A 17,545-nucleotide genomic window follows, 5' to 3' on the forward strand; every position below is an offset into this window, starting at 1 on the left:
CCACTCGGACGCTGCTAGCCTGCGCACCCTCATTAGTCGTTCTCCAGGGCTGAGTGACACCATAAATCCATTCTGCACGTCGACCAACGGCAGCCATATACAAACGCACGCTGCTCGCCTCGCCCCGTTAATGAGCCATTCCCATGCACAGGGAATTGACTACTGTCCATCCACCATAACTGGACAGTATTTTTTGGAAGAGCTAAATTGCAGCCATGATATAGATTTAGGGCACTGGATAACAGTTTCAGTTCTCATTAATAAACTATCATGTTATAAACTTGAAATTGAAATTTAACTCAAAAGTACTACTGTCCCTTTTTAAAATTATGCAGCAGTAAACCAAGTGATGCTGACGGACTAATACAATGCTTGCAAGACATGAAGGAAAATCTTTTTTTGTAGCCCCCCCCCAAAAAAATTTGCACAATACAATTTTAAAACATTCAGAATAAACAACAACCACATTTGATGAAGAAAGAGGTTCAAGAAGCAGCTCCACTGTGCTTTGGTGGTTTAAATTTGCACGTGTTGCCTGTTTTAAACCTCTACTATTAATGGTCACACACAGAAATCTAAGAATCCATTAATCATCATAATTAATCTGATCCAATTATATTGCAAAGAATATAACAAATTGCAGGGAAAAATAATGATCTATCACTGCCATGTCATAGGGATATGGGACTAAAGCAGTAATTAGACAGCAGGATTTTAAACACACTGAGCGAGCAGTTGATAGCTTTATCGTTTCAATCTGATGTTGTAATTAGAGACAAAGTTGAACATTTTATTTATGTTTTGGTGTTTTAAATAATAATAATCTGGCTCAATGGTTGGCCAGCTTTTTAGAAGTAACATGTGCAGGTAATTAAACTGCAAGCATAAAAAATACTACTGGATTTATTTGCTGGGTGAGCTTGTGAGCAGGTGCTGTAAAGAGTGTGCCTTTGACATCATTATCAATATATCTGAGAGTATCTGTATGATCAATTAATAAACTTTAAAGCTGGATCATTGTAAAAAATAAAATAAAAAAAAGACTTCATACATCCGGCACAGGAATTTTATTTAAACATAAATTCGCTAAGGGATGGTTGAGAGCTCATTAGGATGAAATATGTTACTGTAATGCAACAAGAAGCCTAATGACAACTTTCTTCTTAGTGTTGTGACAAAGTACAAAGACATCATGTGCTCTACACAACTGCTCAAGAGTGTCTCCACAACTGTGGAAAAGTTAAACAGCTGTTTATTAGTGGATAAAACATCATCTACATGCAGTGCACCGTGTACCTAAACCACATTACCACTTAATCACACGTAAACCTTTATAAAAGGGAACAATAAAATTAGATATGAAAATAAAAAGGCAAAGGAAACCATAAAATAAAGAGAACAAATGTTTTCCAAAAAAAAGGAGCAAGAGAAAGAAGAAGGAGGAGAAAAAAAAACCTTCTCTTGTTGGCTTCTCATGAGTACAGAATTAATCACCTGCCTTCCTTCCTGGTCTCAGTGCAAGGACCCGAGGATGGAGGTAATAAGACAAGCCCTTCAGGGACATGCCGCCAAGTATAAATATCAGCTGCTGTGCATATGTAAATCACTCGCAGATTTATTTTTTTATTTTTTTTATTTCTTCTCAAAGGCTCAAGTGTGCTAATATCAAATAGCAAGCTTTTAGGGAGTGTTTAATGGCTGTTGGTGGGAGGTAGGGAGCGGCGGACTCTGGAGCGTGTGCCAGTTCATGAGTAATTAAGGAGTGTTTTGCAGAGCATAAATAATGCTGTTTGTATTGGCTCTATGAAGAAACGGAGCGCTGAGAAAACAGAGGGGGCTCGGGCGGGGGCGAGAGGGTGAGGTAGGTGGCGGTGGGGATGTTGGACAGACAGGAACAGCAGGGGTTAAAACCCCTGAACACGTAACTCTGTTCGCCACTCGGCACCTCTTAACTCAACATACAAGCATGGAGAGGCTCATTTGTTAGTTACGTACCACTCAGCATTACTTAGAGACAATTGTTGTTCGCGACGATCATGTGATGAGGATGTAGTATGTTTTTTTTTTTCCAAGAACCTCCCTGTTCTTTGATCTAACTGGGAGAAAAACACAGCAGTAAGAAAGTACCATCATAAAGAAGAGGATAAGTGGCTGTTTTTCCAACTTTTTAGCCTGTAAAGAGTCAAATAAAGTGGCTTTACCTATGGCAGGAGTTTGTTGGAGAGAACTAAACAGCTCTTTTGTCATAGCTTGTATTTATGTTTTTATTAGTTGCTCTGATTACTACAATATACAGCAACTGCAACTGCAGCATTGAAAGGAAAGATGTTTGAAAAAACTTCAATATTTCTATTAATTTTGCATTTAATTCTCATTTCTGTAGGATATTAATTGCTATTTATTTAAAACGAAATGTCACCATTTTTAACATGACACCTTTTCTAAAGAAAAAAAAGAAAAAAAGAAAGACCACAAAAAAAGGAAAGAAAATGTCTAAACATTGCGTACTCTTAGTCATGTCAGACCAGGTAATTTTCACTGAGGGAGAAAATAGAGATATTTCCTCACACATTAGTCGAGGAGTTGACAGGCCATAGAATGTACTGCACTTGAGCACACTAATGGTCAGTGAGTAACCCCTTCCCTCCCCTGCACCACCTCCACTGCAGACACCAAAGGAGTAGAAGCCATTTATAGATCCTTCTTACTTCTGTCTTCCTAGCAACGTGTTCACCTGCACTTAAAAATGCTCAGGGATGTGAAAAAGACATCACTTCAAAAGCTGGAAGTTTCTCACAGAAAAGGGGGTAAACCCCTGAAATACAGCTTTAAATTGCAACAAGTTTTTATGAATAATTAAACAAGACCTGGGCTTTTTATCATTTTCACGAACTATGTCGACTGTTAGCGCTAATACAATCCGCCGAGCAAGTACAGTAGATTTGCCATGAGAGGAAAAACAAAGCTCTAGAGAAAATAAGTGATTCTAAACGGTGTTCTACTTTATGAAACTGTGATCCAATATTGCTTCGTACAAAGAGGGAATACATCTCCTGCCCTCCTCCTCCTCCCAGTTTTAGATGCCACAAAGGACTGTGCTCTGGAAGAGAAAGAGATTCACAATATAGCTTACAAGTTCCTCTGGGCACAATTATAACATATCTCTCTAGTTGCAAGTGGCTATGGTAAAAGGGACGGGGGGACAACCTCTTGAGTGAAGCAATTTAGCTGTCATGACTGCATGGCAGGACCCAGATCTGTTTGGGAAGCTGGCTGATCCCCAGAGTAAGAAGATAATCGTGTCCAGCACAAAGAACCAATAAATCAATCTGGTTTCACAAGAATGTTTCACAAGTCTCTGTTTAGCTGTATTAACAACAACCATCAGTATGTGTCTTTTAAAGCAACGGCAAAGCATGTGACATCCAAAAGTAGCAATTCACATTAAATGAAGTGGCAGCAGCGCCATCTAATCTAACTACTTTGTCAAAATTTGACTGACAATGTGAAATTTATCGTGATTCCACAGAACTGTTGCTGCTGCTGGTTGAAAACGATCAAAGGCAGAGAAGGCAGGACTTTACTTCGACTAACACCATCACAGTTGCGCACACAAAAGACTTGTGCTGTATTCATTACACTTCTAATAAGCAGAGGTATCAGAGTCGACACGTGCTGGGATTGTTTATGACTCACCGGGAGGTACTGTAAAGCTAACAGGGACTGGCAGCACCTGTGCCCCCACGTTCCAGCTGCCAGCGCTGAGCTGCGGGGCCCATGAAAGGCGCATTAGCTGGGGCTGTGACTGGAGCTCGACTAGCTTGGTCATGCTGGGGAAATGTCAGCTGCAAAACCAGCCAGGTCCACTGAGCCCTGAGCCTGGCTCTGGCGCCCAGCATGACTCTGACATGATCATGGACTGTGGTTGTGACACATGTAAGCAATGACTCCACACAGCTATCTGATCAGCATTACGCCGCTGTCAGAAGGCTCTGACTACAAGAGCGTGATGAGAGCTGTGATAGGGCTCCCTTTCTCAAATGGGTCAGGGATAGAGGTGGCCAGTCCGCCTCCCTGAAAGCACTCAGCTTAGTACTATACACTATCTTCACAGCAACAACAGCAAAGGATGCCTTAAAAAAGACTCCAAATCTAGGAAAGAACACATTTTCATATTGTCATTAATTAAATCTGTATATTTATTTGTCACTTTATGTATTTATTTTTAATGAACACACAAGTAGGGTTTAAAATACATCAGGTGCAAAACAAGCATTGTTTGTCATAAGCCTGCGTGTGCATCAGCAATCAATCATTGCCATCACAACTGCCACAGTCTGCTGTCAGGGCCTATTACTACTGAATTCATTTCCCTCAATTAATTCAAAATCTAACCCCTTGGCAGCCACCAATGTATGTTTTTTATATCCATCCACCCACCTATTTGTCACAATGGAGTCAGTGACAGTACAGTAATGTATTCATTATAAAATGAGGAACAATAGTCCACACATATCATTAATTAACTCTGAATTAGGAAAAAAAAATACAGCTACGGTACTTCTGCGGATACCGTAGTGACCACGCCAATAAACATTTAAGCAGCATCCAGAATCAATTTGTTTTCTCTTTCTCATAAGGGGAATGACATCCTTAATCAAAATCGCACATCTGGATTTGAGGGAAGAGTTGCAGCCGCATTAAGGCTAACTCTGTTTGCTGACCCTGCCCATCTTTGATTTGGCTATTTTTACAATAAGCCTATAAAGCCAACGCTCACACATGCGATCCCATCAGCCAAATATGAAAAGACAAAGAAATGTCATCCGAGTGCCGTACTGTCTGATCATCTGCCTTATCTAGCCTCCCACACACATACACGAACATAAACAACAAAATAAAAAGAACACATAATTAATCAACAGCACAAAGCATAACTATCCTTATCACTGAGGCTACTGTATCCTATTAAACAACAGTTTTGTCTTGAGAAGGACAAGGAGACTTTCATGCCTAAAATGTAGTGTTTAAATGAATTAAGTGTGAACATGATTTAACTTCGGGATATCATTTGAAAGTATAATTGCCCATAGGGATTAAAATGAACTCGGTGGGCTGGAGCGTCACCCCACTGAGCTCCCCATGTTGGGAAATGTCCAGTTTTAAAGATTAATTTGCATCTTTGAGGAGAAAGTCTTAATCTCAATCTTAAGGCACGTTAAAAGGAAAAAAAAAAACGGGAAAGAAAAAAGAACTTGCTCGCAATCAGATGCCACTTGACTAAACCATGCACCATGGAGAATCCACCATTACATGTTTCCTGTGCACGATTCCAATCGCTTTAGTGGCTGTGCAGGGAGCATTTCACTGTGCATATTAATTACACAGGGGCTTTGTCATGTGAGGGTCACAGCAGCCATGCTTGCTAAGCTGGGTCATTTGAACCGGGGCTGCAGCTTTGTGAGCCTGCTGTGCACATCACGGCCTTAGTCAGAAGGCAAGGGGCTGCAGAGACAGGTTGGTGGTGTGATTACAAGTTCAGTAATAAATACCAATTTCTCACTGGCTCCTGCAGAATTCATGCGTCTAATCGGCTCACAATAGGATTAAAAATATGCCTATTAGACTGTGTTTATTACAGATTAGAAAGTTAGAAAAGCCTATCATTTTTAAATTTTCTGAAATAAATTAAACACATAGTAATTTCCTACCAGCGAGGGAACAAGAGTCAGTGAAAACACAGTTTAGAAAACCTGCACCATAGGTTTGGTTTTACACCTGTACCCTCTTCCTTAGCAAATAGATCACTTTCTTGTGTAAACTAATCAGTTTAATTTGTTTCCCCGTATAGTGCCTTTGCCACAAGTGCTGCCTGACATAAGCTCATGTGACATTTGTGGGGAGGGACGTGCAGGAGTCGTTGCTGGTTAGGCATACAGCAATGACTCAGCTTAGCTGATGGGTGGGACATTTTTCACATCTCTCAAAGGTAAAACCCCCTCACACCAAAGAGCTCTAAATAGCTCTTAACAACTCTCGGACCATAAAAAATGAGATTCTCCTCCTTTTTACTTCAAGGGGCATGCTTTTTTTTTTAAAGCAGAACCTTATGTTTTGCACATTGTTTTGATACATGCGTGTCTCATGCAGGGACCGCAGACAATATTTTTTTAATCTACAAACATAGTTCACATTATTTGTAGCACATTAACACAATTATTCTTTAAGCGCATGAGAATGACATATTTGACAAATATTAACACAAACAGTAATAACGATTCTGTTGTGAATCCCTCTCTTTCTGCCTCTCTCGTGGCTAAATTCAATTTTGCAGTCCCTGGGTATTGAAATTTTACCATAAATAACAATAAGTGTGGGCTCACAATATACCGCAAAAAAATTCTATTTTCTGTGATATTTGCATCAGAAGACACACCTGCAGCAACTCTGTGTCCTTGAAATAATTACACTTGTTCTGTTATGGAGGTCATAATTCATTCTCATTGTCCTAAGGTATCCTGTGTGGAAAAAAAATGCACAATGCGCTCATGCAAATGTCCAAAAAACATATATTGTGCAATAGGAAGCATGAATTAGGCCCTACTCAGTATGTGAAGTGATATCCAAATCCTGCGATGTGTCCTTTTGAGGCACACCTAACAAGTTTTCCCATTTCTGATTAGCTCAGCAGAAACTGTGATAGTTTACCTTGATAAATTAGAGGAGGCAAGATTTAATGAATGGAACATGGGGGTCACCTTTGTTTCTTGGGGTGATACAATAAGAAAAAAAACAAACAGATTTTTCTTACTGCCACATGCCTCTCCTTAATAATCAGATTTCTCATCCTCCTCGTAATAGAGGGTGCACAGAATCTCATTACCTTCTCTAGCTGAGGGGAGAGAGGCAACACTTCTTCTTTGACTTCCTCTGTAAACTGGGGAGGGGAAGGGGAGGACAAAGGTGGCGGCAGAGAAAGCACGGGACACATAAAGTTCTGCTTATTTGCACATACATCGACATCCCCTTACAGATATGTAAATGACAAAACCCAAATGCTAAAGTCTGCACCATTAGTTTTCCACTTCATAATCTCCACATGGGGCCGTTAGAGGGATAATGTACCATACAATACATGGTTTACTTTTAATTAATAGGGAAAATGCATTTTGGAATGTATATTAAATCTAGATTAATGTTAAAAAAAAAACCCACCCAGCTCTTTGCAAACATACAGCTCCTCTCCTTTGTTCGAAAAGAGAAAACATTCAGTAGTGCAGTGGATGAGAAAGATGTATTTTTTGCAAAATAAAGGTATAGAATGGTAGTTTTGCAAAGAAAAGTCATGCACTAACTATGAAGTTTTATACACTGGTTACATCGCTCCTGAAAAAATTCACAGATTAAATAACTGAAATAGTGATACTGTCAGCAGTTTGGATAAATGAAGTTATTTAACACTAAAAAAAACTACTTAGAAGGTAAAGCTCTCCTTACAGTCACTGGGCTAATATGTTAAAAGGTAATTGGTAATGATTACAGTGTTCAAAATCCTAATAGTTTAGTATGTCAGCATGTTATGGCATTTCATGACTGTTGAGACACTTCATGTAAAACCCAAAATGAACCTGGCTGCACTAAATAGTCTGGATACCACTTTATCTTCCTGGGTACCATGCATGTCTTTAAAATAATTCAGAGCAATCTATCCAACAGCTATTGAGACTGTTGGGTCACCTTATTGTAAACTTAAAATATAAAAATATACAAGGAATTACAACCAGCTAAACACAGTACTCCAACAGTATCCCCATGCCACAGTACACCCTATTGCAATTTGTTGCCTATATCATGTTTTAAATGAAAGCAATCTAAAAACAGCAATGTCCACAGAGCACTTCCACACTAAACTCCTGCAGAAAAATGTGTTACAGGTTTGGTACATCAGCCATTTTTGAGGTTTCGGGAAAAATCTTTTTGATCTCCCTTGATCATTCTTTCATCAGTCTTCCATCTGACAGACCACAGAGCAAGAGCCAAAAGGACAGCTCCACAACCACTCAAAGTGGCAAAGTACAGCATGACCCTCCGCACACTCTGTACTCTCCAAATGCCAGACTTTATTGCCAGGTTGAGTCCTGGTTACACCAATCAGCACTTCATAAGTCTCTTCTTCCTTTGTCATAAATCCATCTCTGCAACATCACAAACGTCCTTGATCAATACGCTGCTTGATTTTTTTTTTTTTCTTTTAAAATACAAGCATGCCAGCCAGTCTTTACAACCGAATGGATCTTTGTTTATTTACCTGTCAAAAACTGTGATTCATGTTCAGCTACACAAGATGGGAGGTGAAGGGTCATCAAGGCAAATGGAGCACAGCGCCATCTGTTGGAAGAAGAAAAAAAAAGACTTGGAAATTGAAATATTTTTGGATCACTTCATGACATAAAATGATGTGTGCCTGATAATAAATTCCAAATGTAATGTTAATGTTCTTTTCTGTTTTTTTACCCACTCCAGTGTTCCGTATATGGAGAGAAGTGGGGCCTGCTCAAGAAGAGCCTAAGTAGGATTATCAGACATAAAAGTAGCAGAAGCCTTTACACAACTTGGCTTGGCACAGCAACCCCAAAAAGCATGCAAACAGGGGCATCACATCAAGTAGAGGAGAAAAATTGAAAAACTGTACTTTGTAATAAAGAGCATGCAATGTGTAATATTCTGGTCTTGCATCTGCCTACAGTAGTTGTCGGCCAAACATTTTCTGCCACCCAAAGCACTACTGAGGAGGTGACAAAGCATTTAGCAGCTTATCTACAGTAAGTGACACATTTAGCTTCAGTTTGCATTAAGCATCACAATTAATGCATGTTAATTCTTAATTATGCTAATTTCATTTGAAACGGGCTGTGAGGTTCTAACAGGGTGGCTGGGCGAGAGAGGATCCTTTTGGCAGCATGGGGTTGTTGTTTTCTCTGGTAGTGCTCCTAGCACATTCACATGTCCTCTGGTGTTAGGGACCCTTAATGAGGATGGAAGTTCAAAACATGACAAGCTCTCAGCTCATAAAAATAATTGGGCTGTTTTTTATCTGTCAAAAAAAATCAGAAAACAATTGAATATATTTGCATGCACCCCTAAGAGAATGTAAAAAAAACCCAAAACAACACTTTTAAACAGTTTTAAACACTGTTAATCTTGAAGCTTTCAAAACACTTAACGGATTAAACATAAACAAACAGCTTTGAGCATGATGTATGAAAAACTACAAGATGCCTCCATTTTGGAAATGTGATGAAATTCGGCACATAAACTAAACATAAATTTTGGTTGGCTGATAGAATATCCTATTAAGAGAAAAAGGTAATTAACTGAGCAGATGATGTTCTCAAGATGCTGAGAGGCTATGATTTCATGTTAATCAAAGAGTAGCTAAATTTTCTCTTTCTGCACAGCTTAATAAAATTTGGAACAATGATAAATTGAATCTCACTGTGATCTTTCTTTGGCCATTTTAGTGCTGAAATTAGCATTTTTTGTATTTCAGTCCTGTCTGTGATCATAGCTTCACGCTGAACCTCATGATTTTGCCAAGGCACACAACAAAGCAATCTGTCTGGTGGGTAATGTACTGTACACATGTGCTGTAATGAGATGCAATTAAATAAAACTAAATTGTGTAGATAACGTATGTATTTAATTTTCCGAGCTTCTTTTTGCTATAAGCAGCTGTGTAAACGTTCTAAAGATCTGCTGTGTGTGTTTTAGAAAAAAAGAATGCATCTGTTATAACGCGTTTCTGAAAAGTGTGTCATCTTATTAGTGCAATTCCCCAACCAGAAACCTGCAAAATGTGCACTTTTGATTTTACTGTTCCATAAAATGTCTTTAATTCTCTTTATTCTCCTGTGTTTCAGGTATTCAAGGAAAATGAACAAGACATGGTTCGCACTGTTAAAGACTGTGGCAGTCGGAATATTTCACCTGACATGAGCTGTGCAAGTCGCATGGCACAACCAACCACAACTGGGCCATTAAATATATGTAAATGAAGAGAAACACAAGAGAGCCGGGTATAATAGCACGCACAGGGGAGAAATGGATCCTGGGTAGTGATTAATTTATTTGATGATGCCTCTAGTGAGGAATTTTAGGTCACAAATGAAGTGACAGGATGACAAATTACCATTTTAAGGAATTTACTGGGAATCATTAATGAACAATTGTCAGGTAGTTTACAGCAGCACGGTGGAAGGAGTAAATGTAGATCTCTTTCCTTATCTAAGATATAAATTATTGCATTATTTTTAAGCACATCTTTTCCAGCATGTATTGCTTTATGAAATGCAGCAAGGAGTTGTAATTTAACGGCAGATATATTTAGTACGGGAAATAGCTCATTTAAATTGTTGCTTGTTGGGAGGAGGCAAAAAAAGTTTAAAGGAGCTAAAGAAAAGCAGTCATCTGCTTGTTATCTGGATAAACCCTGCTGTGATAGACCATCACAGTTTCTGTTCCGCAATGGCACTCGGAAACATGAAACTTTTGTCCTTTTACAATGTGCACCATGCATCAAACTTGTTTCAAAGTCCCCATGAGTGAACAAAGTAAGTCCAGATTTCCAGTTTGTCAACTTGATCCTAACAGCTTGAAAAATAATTCTGACTGCTCTTCTGCATCAAAAGCTATAATGGTTTATAATGTTGAGCACATTTCTAATTAAGAGAGGGGTTATCCAAAGTGATGTAAAGCCTGCAATATGTCTTATAGGAGGATATATATATTTAGATATATTGCTTCTGGCATATTTTAGGCAATTTGGCTGTATTTACTGACAAGACAAATCAATTCATTAATTAAAATTAAGCTCGTGTGTAAAAGACAGTATCATAGTTTATTTAAGTGTTAAAGGAGACAGATGCTCTTTAAGGAGTCGCTGTCAAGCTTGTCTGTCCTGTTCAGTTGCTGCCTCTAAATGGCTTTTAAAAGCCAGTGGTAAAAGAGAGCTGAGATGACAGGAGGAATCTTCACTGCATGTATTAATTCGACAGATTCCTTGATTCCCCTCCTGGGCCCCTCTGCCTCACCAGCTCGATGGCGCATTACAGTAGGTGTGACAAATATCTGTGGTCTGGAAGTGCTGGCTTTGCGTTGGTTTACAGATGACATGTAAGTAGGATGTCTAAAAACACTCATAATTGCACTTTGCAAATGGAAGCAGTGTCCCAATTTAGGCCATGCCGATGTGTCCCTGAGAGAAGATTTCTCTGTGTCTGATATTGTTATATTTGTTATATGTGAGGCATCATATCAGAGGAGCAAATTTCACTTTTGTTGAAGAAATTTATATGGAGTGTTGCCTTGAAATAGCAACTATATAATGACATAAAGACCTCTTGAGAATTGCTGGCTTTATTGTTGGTATGTCAACATATACACTGAAATCTAAACACATGAAAATTGACTGTATTTCTTTTTTTTTTTCTTGCAAAAGAACACATATATATCTTTAATGTTTCCTCTAGCTTGTGTACTTATTTATCCAAATGACTTAACAAATAGAAGACATTGTAGAATTAGGCTATTTATTCTTATGCTGCAGCAGTGAATTGGCATTTATGTAATACTTTGCTAGTCTTCTTGACCCGTAGAAGCACTTTACAATGCAAGCAACATTCACCCACGCATCCTTATAGCATATTGTTCTACAGAAACAACAATTTATTTATTACACACACTCAAACATGACAGACACAGAGACATTTTGAGTTTTAGTGTCTTGTTAAAAGTCACTTGTACATGTAAGCTGTAGGAGACACTTTCAGATCGGTGGACAACTTACTCTAATCTATCCCCAGAGCCATAGCTGTCCAGACAGTGTTACATTGTCACTTGTGTATCACAGTTTTAAAAGAAATCCACATATAGGTATGGTATCTGAAAAGAAACCTTGTTGACACAATACAAAATGAGCTAGCCCTCAAATGCGATCTTAGGGGCTCGGTAAAGGGCTCAAAAATAACTGGACAAATCACATAACTGAAAATAAAATGTTAATTTCAGGGTTTCCTCCTTTTTAATGCGCTGCCAGCTTTCAGTTGCTGTTCATTTGTGGACCTTTCTGTCCACAGTTTTGTCTTCAACAAGTGAAATAGTGAAATGCATGCTCAAATGGGTTAAGATCAGGTGACTGACTTGGCCATTCAAGAAGTTTAATAAACTCTTGGGTTGCTTTGGCTGTATATTTTAGGTCATTGTCCATCTGTATTATGAAATGGCGCCCAATCAATTTGACTGCATTAGCTGGATTTGAACAGAAAGTATGTCTACCTTCAGAATTCATTTGACTGCTTCTGTCCTGTGTCACATCATCAATAAACACTAGTGTCCCAGTGCCACTGTCAGCCATGCACGCTCAAGCCATCACACTGCCTCCACCGTGTTTTAGAGATAATGTGGTATGCTTTGGATAATGAGCTTCTTCCACGCCTTCTCCATGCTTTTTTCTTACCATCACTCTGGTAGAGTTTGATCTTGGTCTCATCCGTCCAAAGAATGATTTTCCAGAACTCTGCTGGCTTTAAATTTTTTATTTTTTTTGTTAACCAAAGTTCAATCTAGCCTTTCTATTCTTTAGGCTCGTGAGTGGCTTTAACTTTCCAGTGAACCCTCTGTATTTACTTTCATGGAGTCTTCCCTTTATGGAAGACTTGGATATCGATACGGCTACCTCCTGGAGAGTGTTGTTCACTTGGTTGGTTGTTATGAAGGGGTTTCTCTTCACCATGGAAATGATTCTGCGATCATCCACCACTGTTGTCTTCCGTGGACGTCCGGGTCTTTTTGCGTTGCTGAGTTTTGCGTGCTTTCTTTCTTTCACAGCATGTGCCAAACTGTAGATTTTGCCACTCATAATACTGTAGCAATTTCTTGGATGGATTTTTTCTGTTTTTGCAGCTTAGGGATGACTTGTTTTACCTGCATGGAGAGCTTCTTTGACCGCATGTTTTCTGTTCACAGCTAAATCTTTCAAATGCAAGCACCAAACCTCAAATCACCTCCAGGCCTTTTATCTGCTTAATGAAATAACAAAGGAATTGCCCACACCTGCCGATGAAATAACTTTTGAGTCAATTTTCCAATTTCTTGTGGTCCCTTTAAAAAGAGAGTAGCACATGTTAAAGAGCTGAAACTCCTAAACCCTTCATCCTATTTGATTGTGGAAACGCTCAAATGAAAGCTAAGCGTCTACACATCATGTCCATGTCCATTATATAACTATAACTGGAATATGTTTCAGTAAACAGGTAAAAAACAAAACGTATGTCAGTGTCCAAATATATATGGATCTAACTGTATATGAGCTGAGATTTCTGAAGAGGTGACCCTTTCTGGAGCGGTAAAAACAACCCAAACCCCCAAAATCTAATGTAGCACCAAAACCTTTTCCCAATCACAAAGTACAGACGAGGTTTACTGATATGTTATGCAACAGCCTGGATCTGTCCTAGTCATTGACGAAGTGAAGCAAATCAAAATTGTAACACATTTTACTGAAAAACATTAGGGCAAAGTCAGGACCTGCTTAGTAGGGATTGAGTAATGCAACATAAAAATGACTCAAACCACATACGCACGCACGCACGCACGCACGCACGCACGCACACACACACACACAATGGTTATAAAAGAGGAGAATCCAACAGCAACTGCAAATTTTGTCTGTTATGAGATAAGAATGTATTTAGATTTGTGACCAAGATAAAAATCTTAGCACATTTTCTCAGTAATCAACACAGAAATCCTGCGAGTTTAAAAAACTTTTTCTTGTCACTGTTTCCCAGATGCACTAGTTTGATTTATGTTTCAAGTATAAAGCAGCAGAGCACCATATCCATTTCTCTGCAGAATGAATTAAATCAAACATCCCAAGGAGTGACTTGGTGTTTCCACGACAGATCTGGGTTATTTTCCTCACATTTTCTCTAGATTAATTACATGAGTGATTACTTTGCTCAAAAAAGCAACACTCTTACTGAACATAAGTCTGGCGGTAACACAACAGCCCATCTAAGCTCACTGGTGCAGACACGGCCTATTTTATCCACTATACAAGTATTTCATTCGAGGGAAACATGGAAATTGGAGGCTGAAATTGAAAAGTCTTCTTTGAGGAGCTGGCTCTACAGAAGACTGAGTCATTTCTCTTGTTCTCTTTCAACAGCCAAAAAATAAAAACTAATGCATCAGTTATTTAATGGAGTGGTTCGTTTGATTAAACAGAAGAAAATAACGTGTATTCCACTTCACACTATTTCATTTCAACGATTGTAGGTTGCAATTTATCATAGATTGCGATAACATAAAGAGATACTGCAGAGAAAGATGGCAGATCCGGTACATACAGGATCCACTGCTTAACTGTACTAGTACTCTGAATTTATTTTTTCCATTTATTTTTTCATTTACATTTTTAACCAATAACAAACATGCACAGCCTACCTCTGTCTAACCCCTGACCAAGTGTCTTCGGTGTCACAACTGACTGCATGAGTGACCAGGGTAATGTTCACACTCTGCATTGGATACACATTGCATGTACCATGAAAGTGACTATGAGCTTCTTTCCAGATTGTGCCCAATTTCATGGTGCTATACACTCACAGCATCAGTTCATCACACTGATTTGCCATATATCTACTGTTTTCCTGTATGTCTACAGCATGCCAGCAATAAAATTAAGCATTTTGCAGCTTAACTTATATAGTAAGTCCTATAGGGATGACTTATTTTACAACTTCTATGATTTCCTCAGCACAGAACAAAAAAATTTGATGTTAGGTTTTAATGTTCAGAGCAGTTGGGCATTATTAAGTTGACTTTTAATTACAGTGTTTTGTGGCCTATGTGTTTTGGGGAGTGTAATATACTTACTGATGATGTGTTTTTATATATTTCTTTCTATTTGTTATTTGACATGCAAGACAGCAGATGGAAATTATCCAGCAGCTAAATCTGGTACAATGCATCTTTTCACTTAGGAAAGTACTGTTTTTTTTTTCTAGTTTGTTTGTACATGGTCCCTGACAAATAAAGTGGCAATGAAAATAAAATGAATAACTGTCAGGTTAAAATAAACAATCAAATGAAAAGGCAGCAAGAGATCCAGGAAAGAACAGATAAAACTACCAAAAACATCCACAGAGAAAAACCAAAAAGTAAGAACGAGTACCAGGAAGAAACGAAAGGAAGACAAAGGACCGACACTAAAGGATGGCACTTGAAAAGAAAGAAATGGGCAACACAGAAAATCAGAAATGGTGACTAAAAAAAGCAGAAGCAAAACCAGCAGAGATATGATTTCAGGTGATTATCAGAATAAAACAGGAAGTTACTAATACAGAGACACAGCCTGCTTTCTAAAACCATGTGTTCATCCTCCCTTACACACTCTATCTGCAAGTTCATGTGGAAGGTCGGCCATATTAAGTGCCGTTTCAAACCCACCACACTTAAGTGGGAGTGGGTTATAAAGCCCTCCAACACTGTGTGCATTTTCTGCCAGCTTATAAATGCTGCTCCTTGAAGATGCAGTGTGTACTAGAACAGGGCGATATGACCAAAAATATTTATCACAATATACAGCAGCTGTTTTTTAAGTCATATAAAAATGTAACAGTGCAAATGCAAATTCCTTGCTGACAGTTTAACCAAAAGGCATTTCCAGTGGAAATTGGCCGACATATCCTCAGCATAACCTCGTATAATATCCACAAAACTTAAAAAGAGGTTATACACACACAATACGTTAATATTATGTTGAAGCACAGTATGTATCACTCCTCGAGGCTCCTGCCTACGATAGCCGTAATGCTCCGACAATCCATCAAGCAGTGCAGGTTCGTAGCTTAGCAAAGTTGTACTAAAACATTTGACAGATTTTCGAGCGCCGTGTACCACATAAAATCATTTCGAGGTCAGTAAACACAACCAGAATTCATACATAAGGCCCACTGGATTATAAGGGGCACTGTCGATTTTCAGAAAAATCAAAGGATTGATTTTAAGTGTGCCGTATTTTCCAAAAAACACGGTAATAACGACGACCCGCTAGCATGCTCTACCAAAAACAGTGCTTTGTTGTGTATCTGACGGACGAAAGCTAAACCAGTTCCACACCACTGAAGTTGCAGCATTTTTACAAACCAGTTCTGGTTCATCTGTTTCATTCAACGATCCACTTTTGCCCTTCTCATTCTCCATCGCCGCCATGCTTTTTTCCGCCATGTGCGTATGAAAACAAAGGTACTGCGCATGCATGTTTTACCCATATTCTATCGCGATATTTCATTTTCTTATCATTGCCCAACATTATACCGGTATATCCGTGAACGGTATGATATGGCCCAGCCCTACTGTGTACCAAAGTGGAACCCGAGATAAAGGATTGCTTCAGAGAAGAATAAAATAAATTGCTAATGTTAAAATGTGAAACAAAAGAAAATACTGTCATATTGACATGGTTCAAAAGAGACAGACGGACAAAGAAAAATACTTTGTTTTCAAAGTATGATAACATGACTTGCATCATTACAATGAAACTTTGAAAAAAATGAAATGAAATGAAATTATAAATGACCTGTAATATCCTCAGAAAACATTCTAGGTGTTCTATAAGAGTTAATTTATTTCAATATAGTCTTATTTATCTAAATTTTAATTAAAAGCACATTGTGCCTGCTTTGGGAAAGGGATTTATAAAGTTCATAATTTTCTTAATAATATATAATTTTTTTTATTAGAAATGAGGACAGGAGAAAAGAATAAAGATATTTGGGGGTTTTGTAATCTTTTTCCTTATCTATGTAAACACATGAATGCAATTGAAACGGAATAGACATATTTTTAGCAAGTGATGGACAGGATAGACCAGACACATCAATCTGACAGCAGTATAAATCACCACAGATGCTGATTGAAAGCTTCAAGCTCTATCAGAGAAAGGGCTTCCAAAATTCCTTCTGTACCCTTCAAATGAAACTGTTGACAACCACTGTTGTGTAGGGTCAGGTTTGGATCTGGGCCATAGCTTAGCAGAGAGTGACAGACAGGGATGTAAAGAAAACATGGGAAAAGAGAAAACACTCAAAAAAAAAAAAGGAAAAAAGAAAGGACAACAGTACGTAAATTGTACAGAAAATGGGTCAAATGCAACAACTCTAAAGTTAAATAGGTAAAGATTAAAAGTAAAAATATATGTGTTTTAAAGCAATCCTGGGATGCCAGTGCAAACCTGAGAACCGTGTAAGTGAGATCATTCCCTCGCTGATGCCATTTTTCCTCCCTTTCTTCCTCTCACCCTCTTGGCCTTTGTGGTGAGAATAATAAGCTGGATGCAACTCGTGTGTGGTTGTGGTTTGATTAACCTCTGTTCCAAGCTGTTGCTCCACACAGTATCATTACCTATTGACCTGCAGGTGCTCAGGGCTAGGGCCAGTGCAAAGGTCTGGAGGTGTGGGACTAGCGGTGGTAACAGGCCCCG

The 17,545-nt window shown here is 38.6% G+C and overlaps 1 protein-coding gene across 3 annotated transcripts in view; it reads right to left on the minus strand.

The window, feature by feature from the left end:
* LOC147311678 (uncharacterized) overlaps positions 1-17,545 on the minus strand; it is a 99,986-nt gene that overhangs the window by 47,821 nt on the left and 34,620 nt on the right. For 2 of the 3 annotated variants that reach the window (XR_015125464.1, XR_015125465.1), the window contains 2 exons: positions 8,309-8,388; positions 7,932-8,195 (listed from right to left, as the gene is read on the minus strand). Coding sequence is in view for 1 of the 3 variants with exons in the window: in XM_086267475.1 (XP_086123601.1) it covers positions 8,309-8,388 (80 nt within the window). In the remaining 2 variants the exon portion in view is untranslated. Of the gene's footprint in view, positions 1-7,931; positions 8,196-8,308; positions 8,389-17,545 lie in introns of those variants that run through there. The other variant, XM_086267475.1, reaches the window with a different exon arrangement.

This window comes from Aulonocara sp. 'chitande type north' Nkhata Bay, linkage group LG16, assembly GCF_057382095.1.
Source record: "Aulonocara sp. 'chitande type north' Nkhata Bay isolate Kocher_YH1m ecotype deep benthic linkage group LG16, A_spYH_male_GT1.1, whole genome shotgun sequence".
Classification (NCBI taxonomy): domain Eukaryota; kingdom Metazoa; phylum Chordata; class Actinopteri; order Cichliformes; family Cichlidae; genus Aulonocara; species Aulonocara sp. 'chitande type north' Nkhata Bay.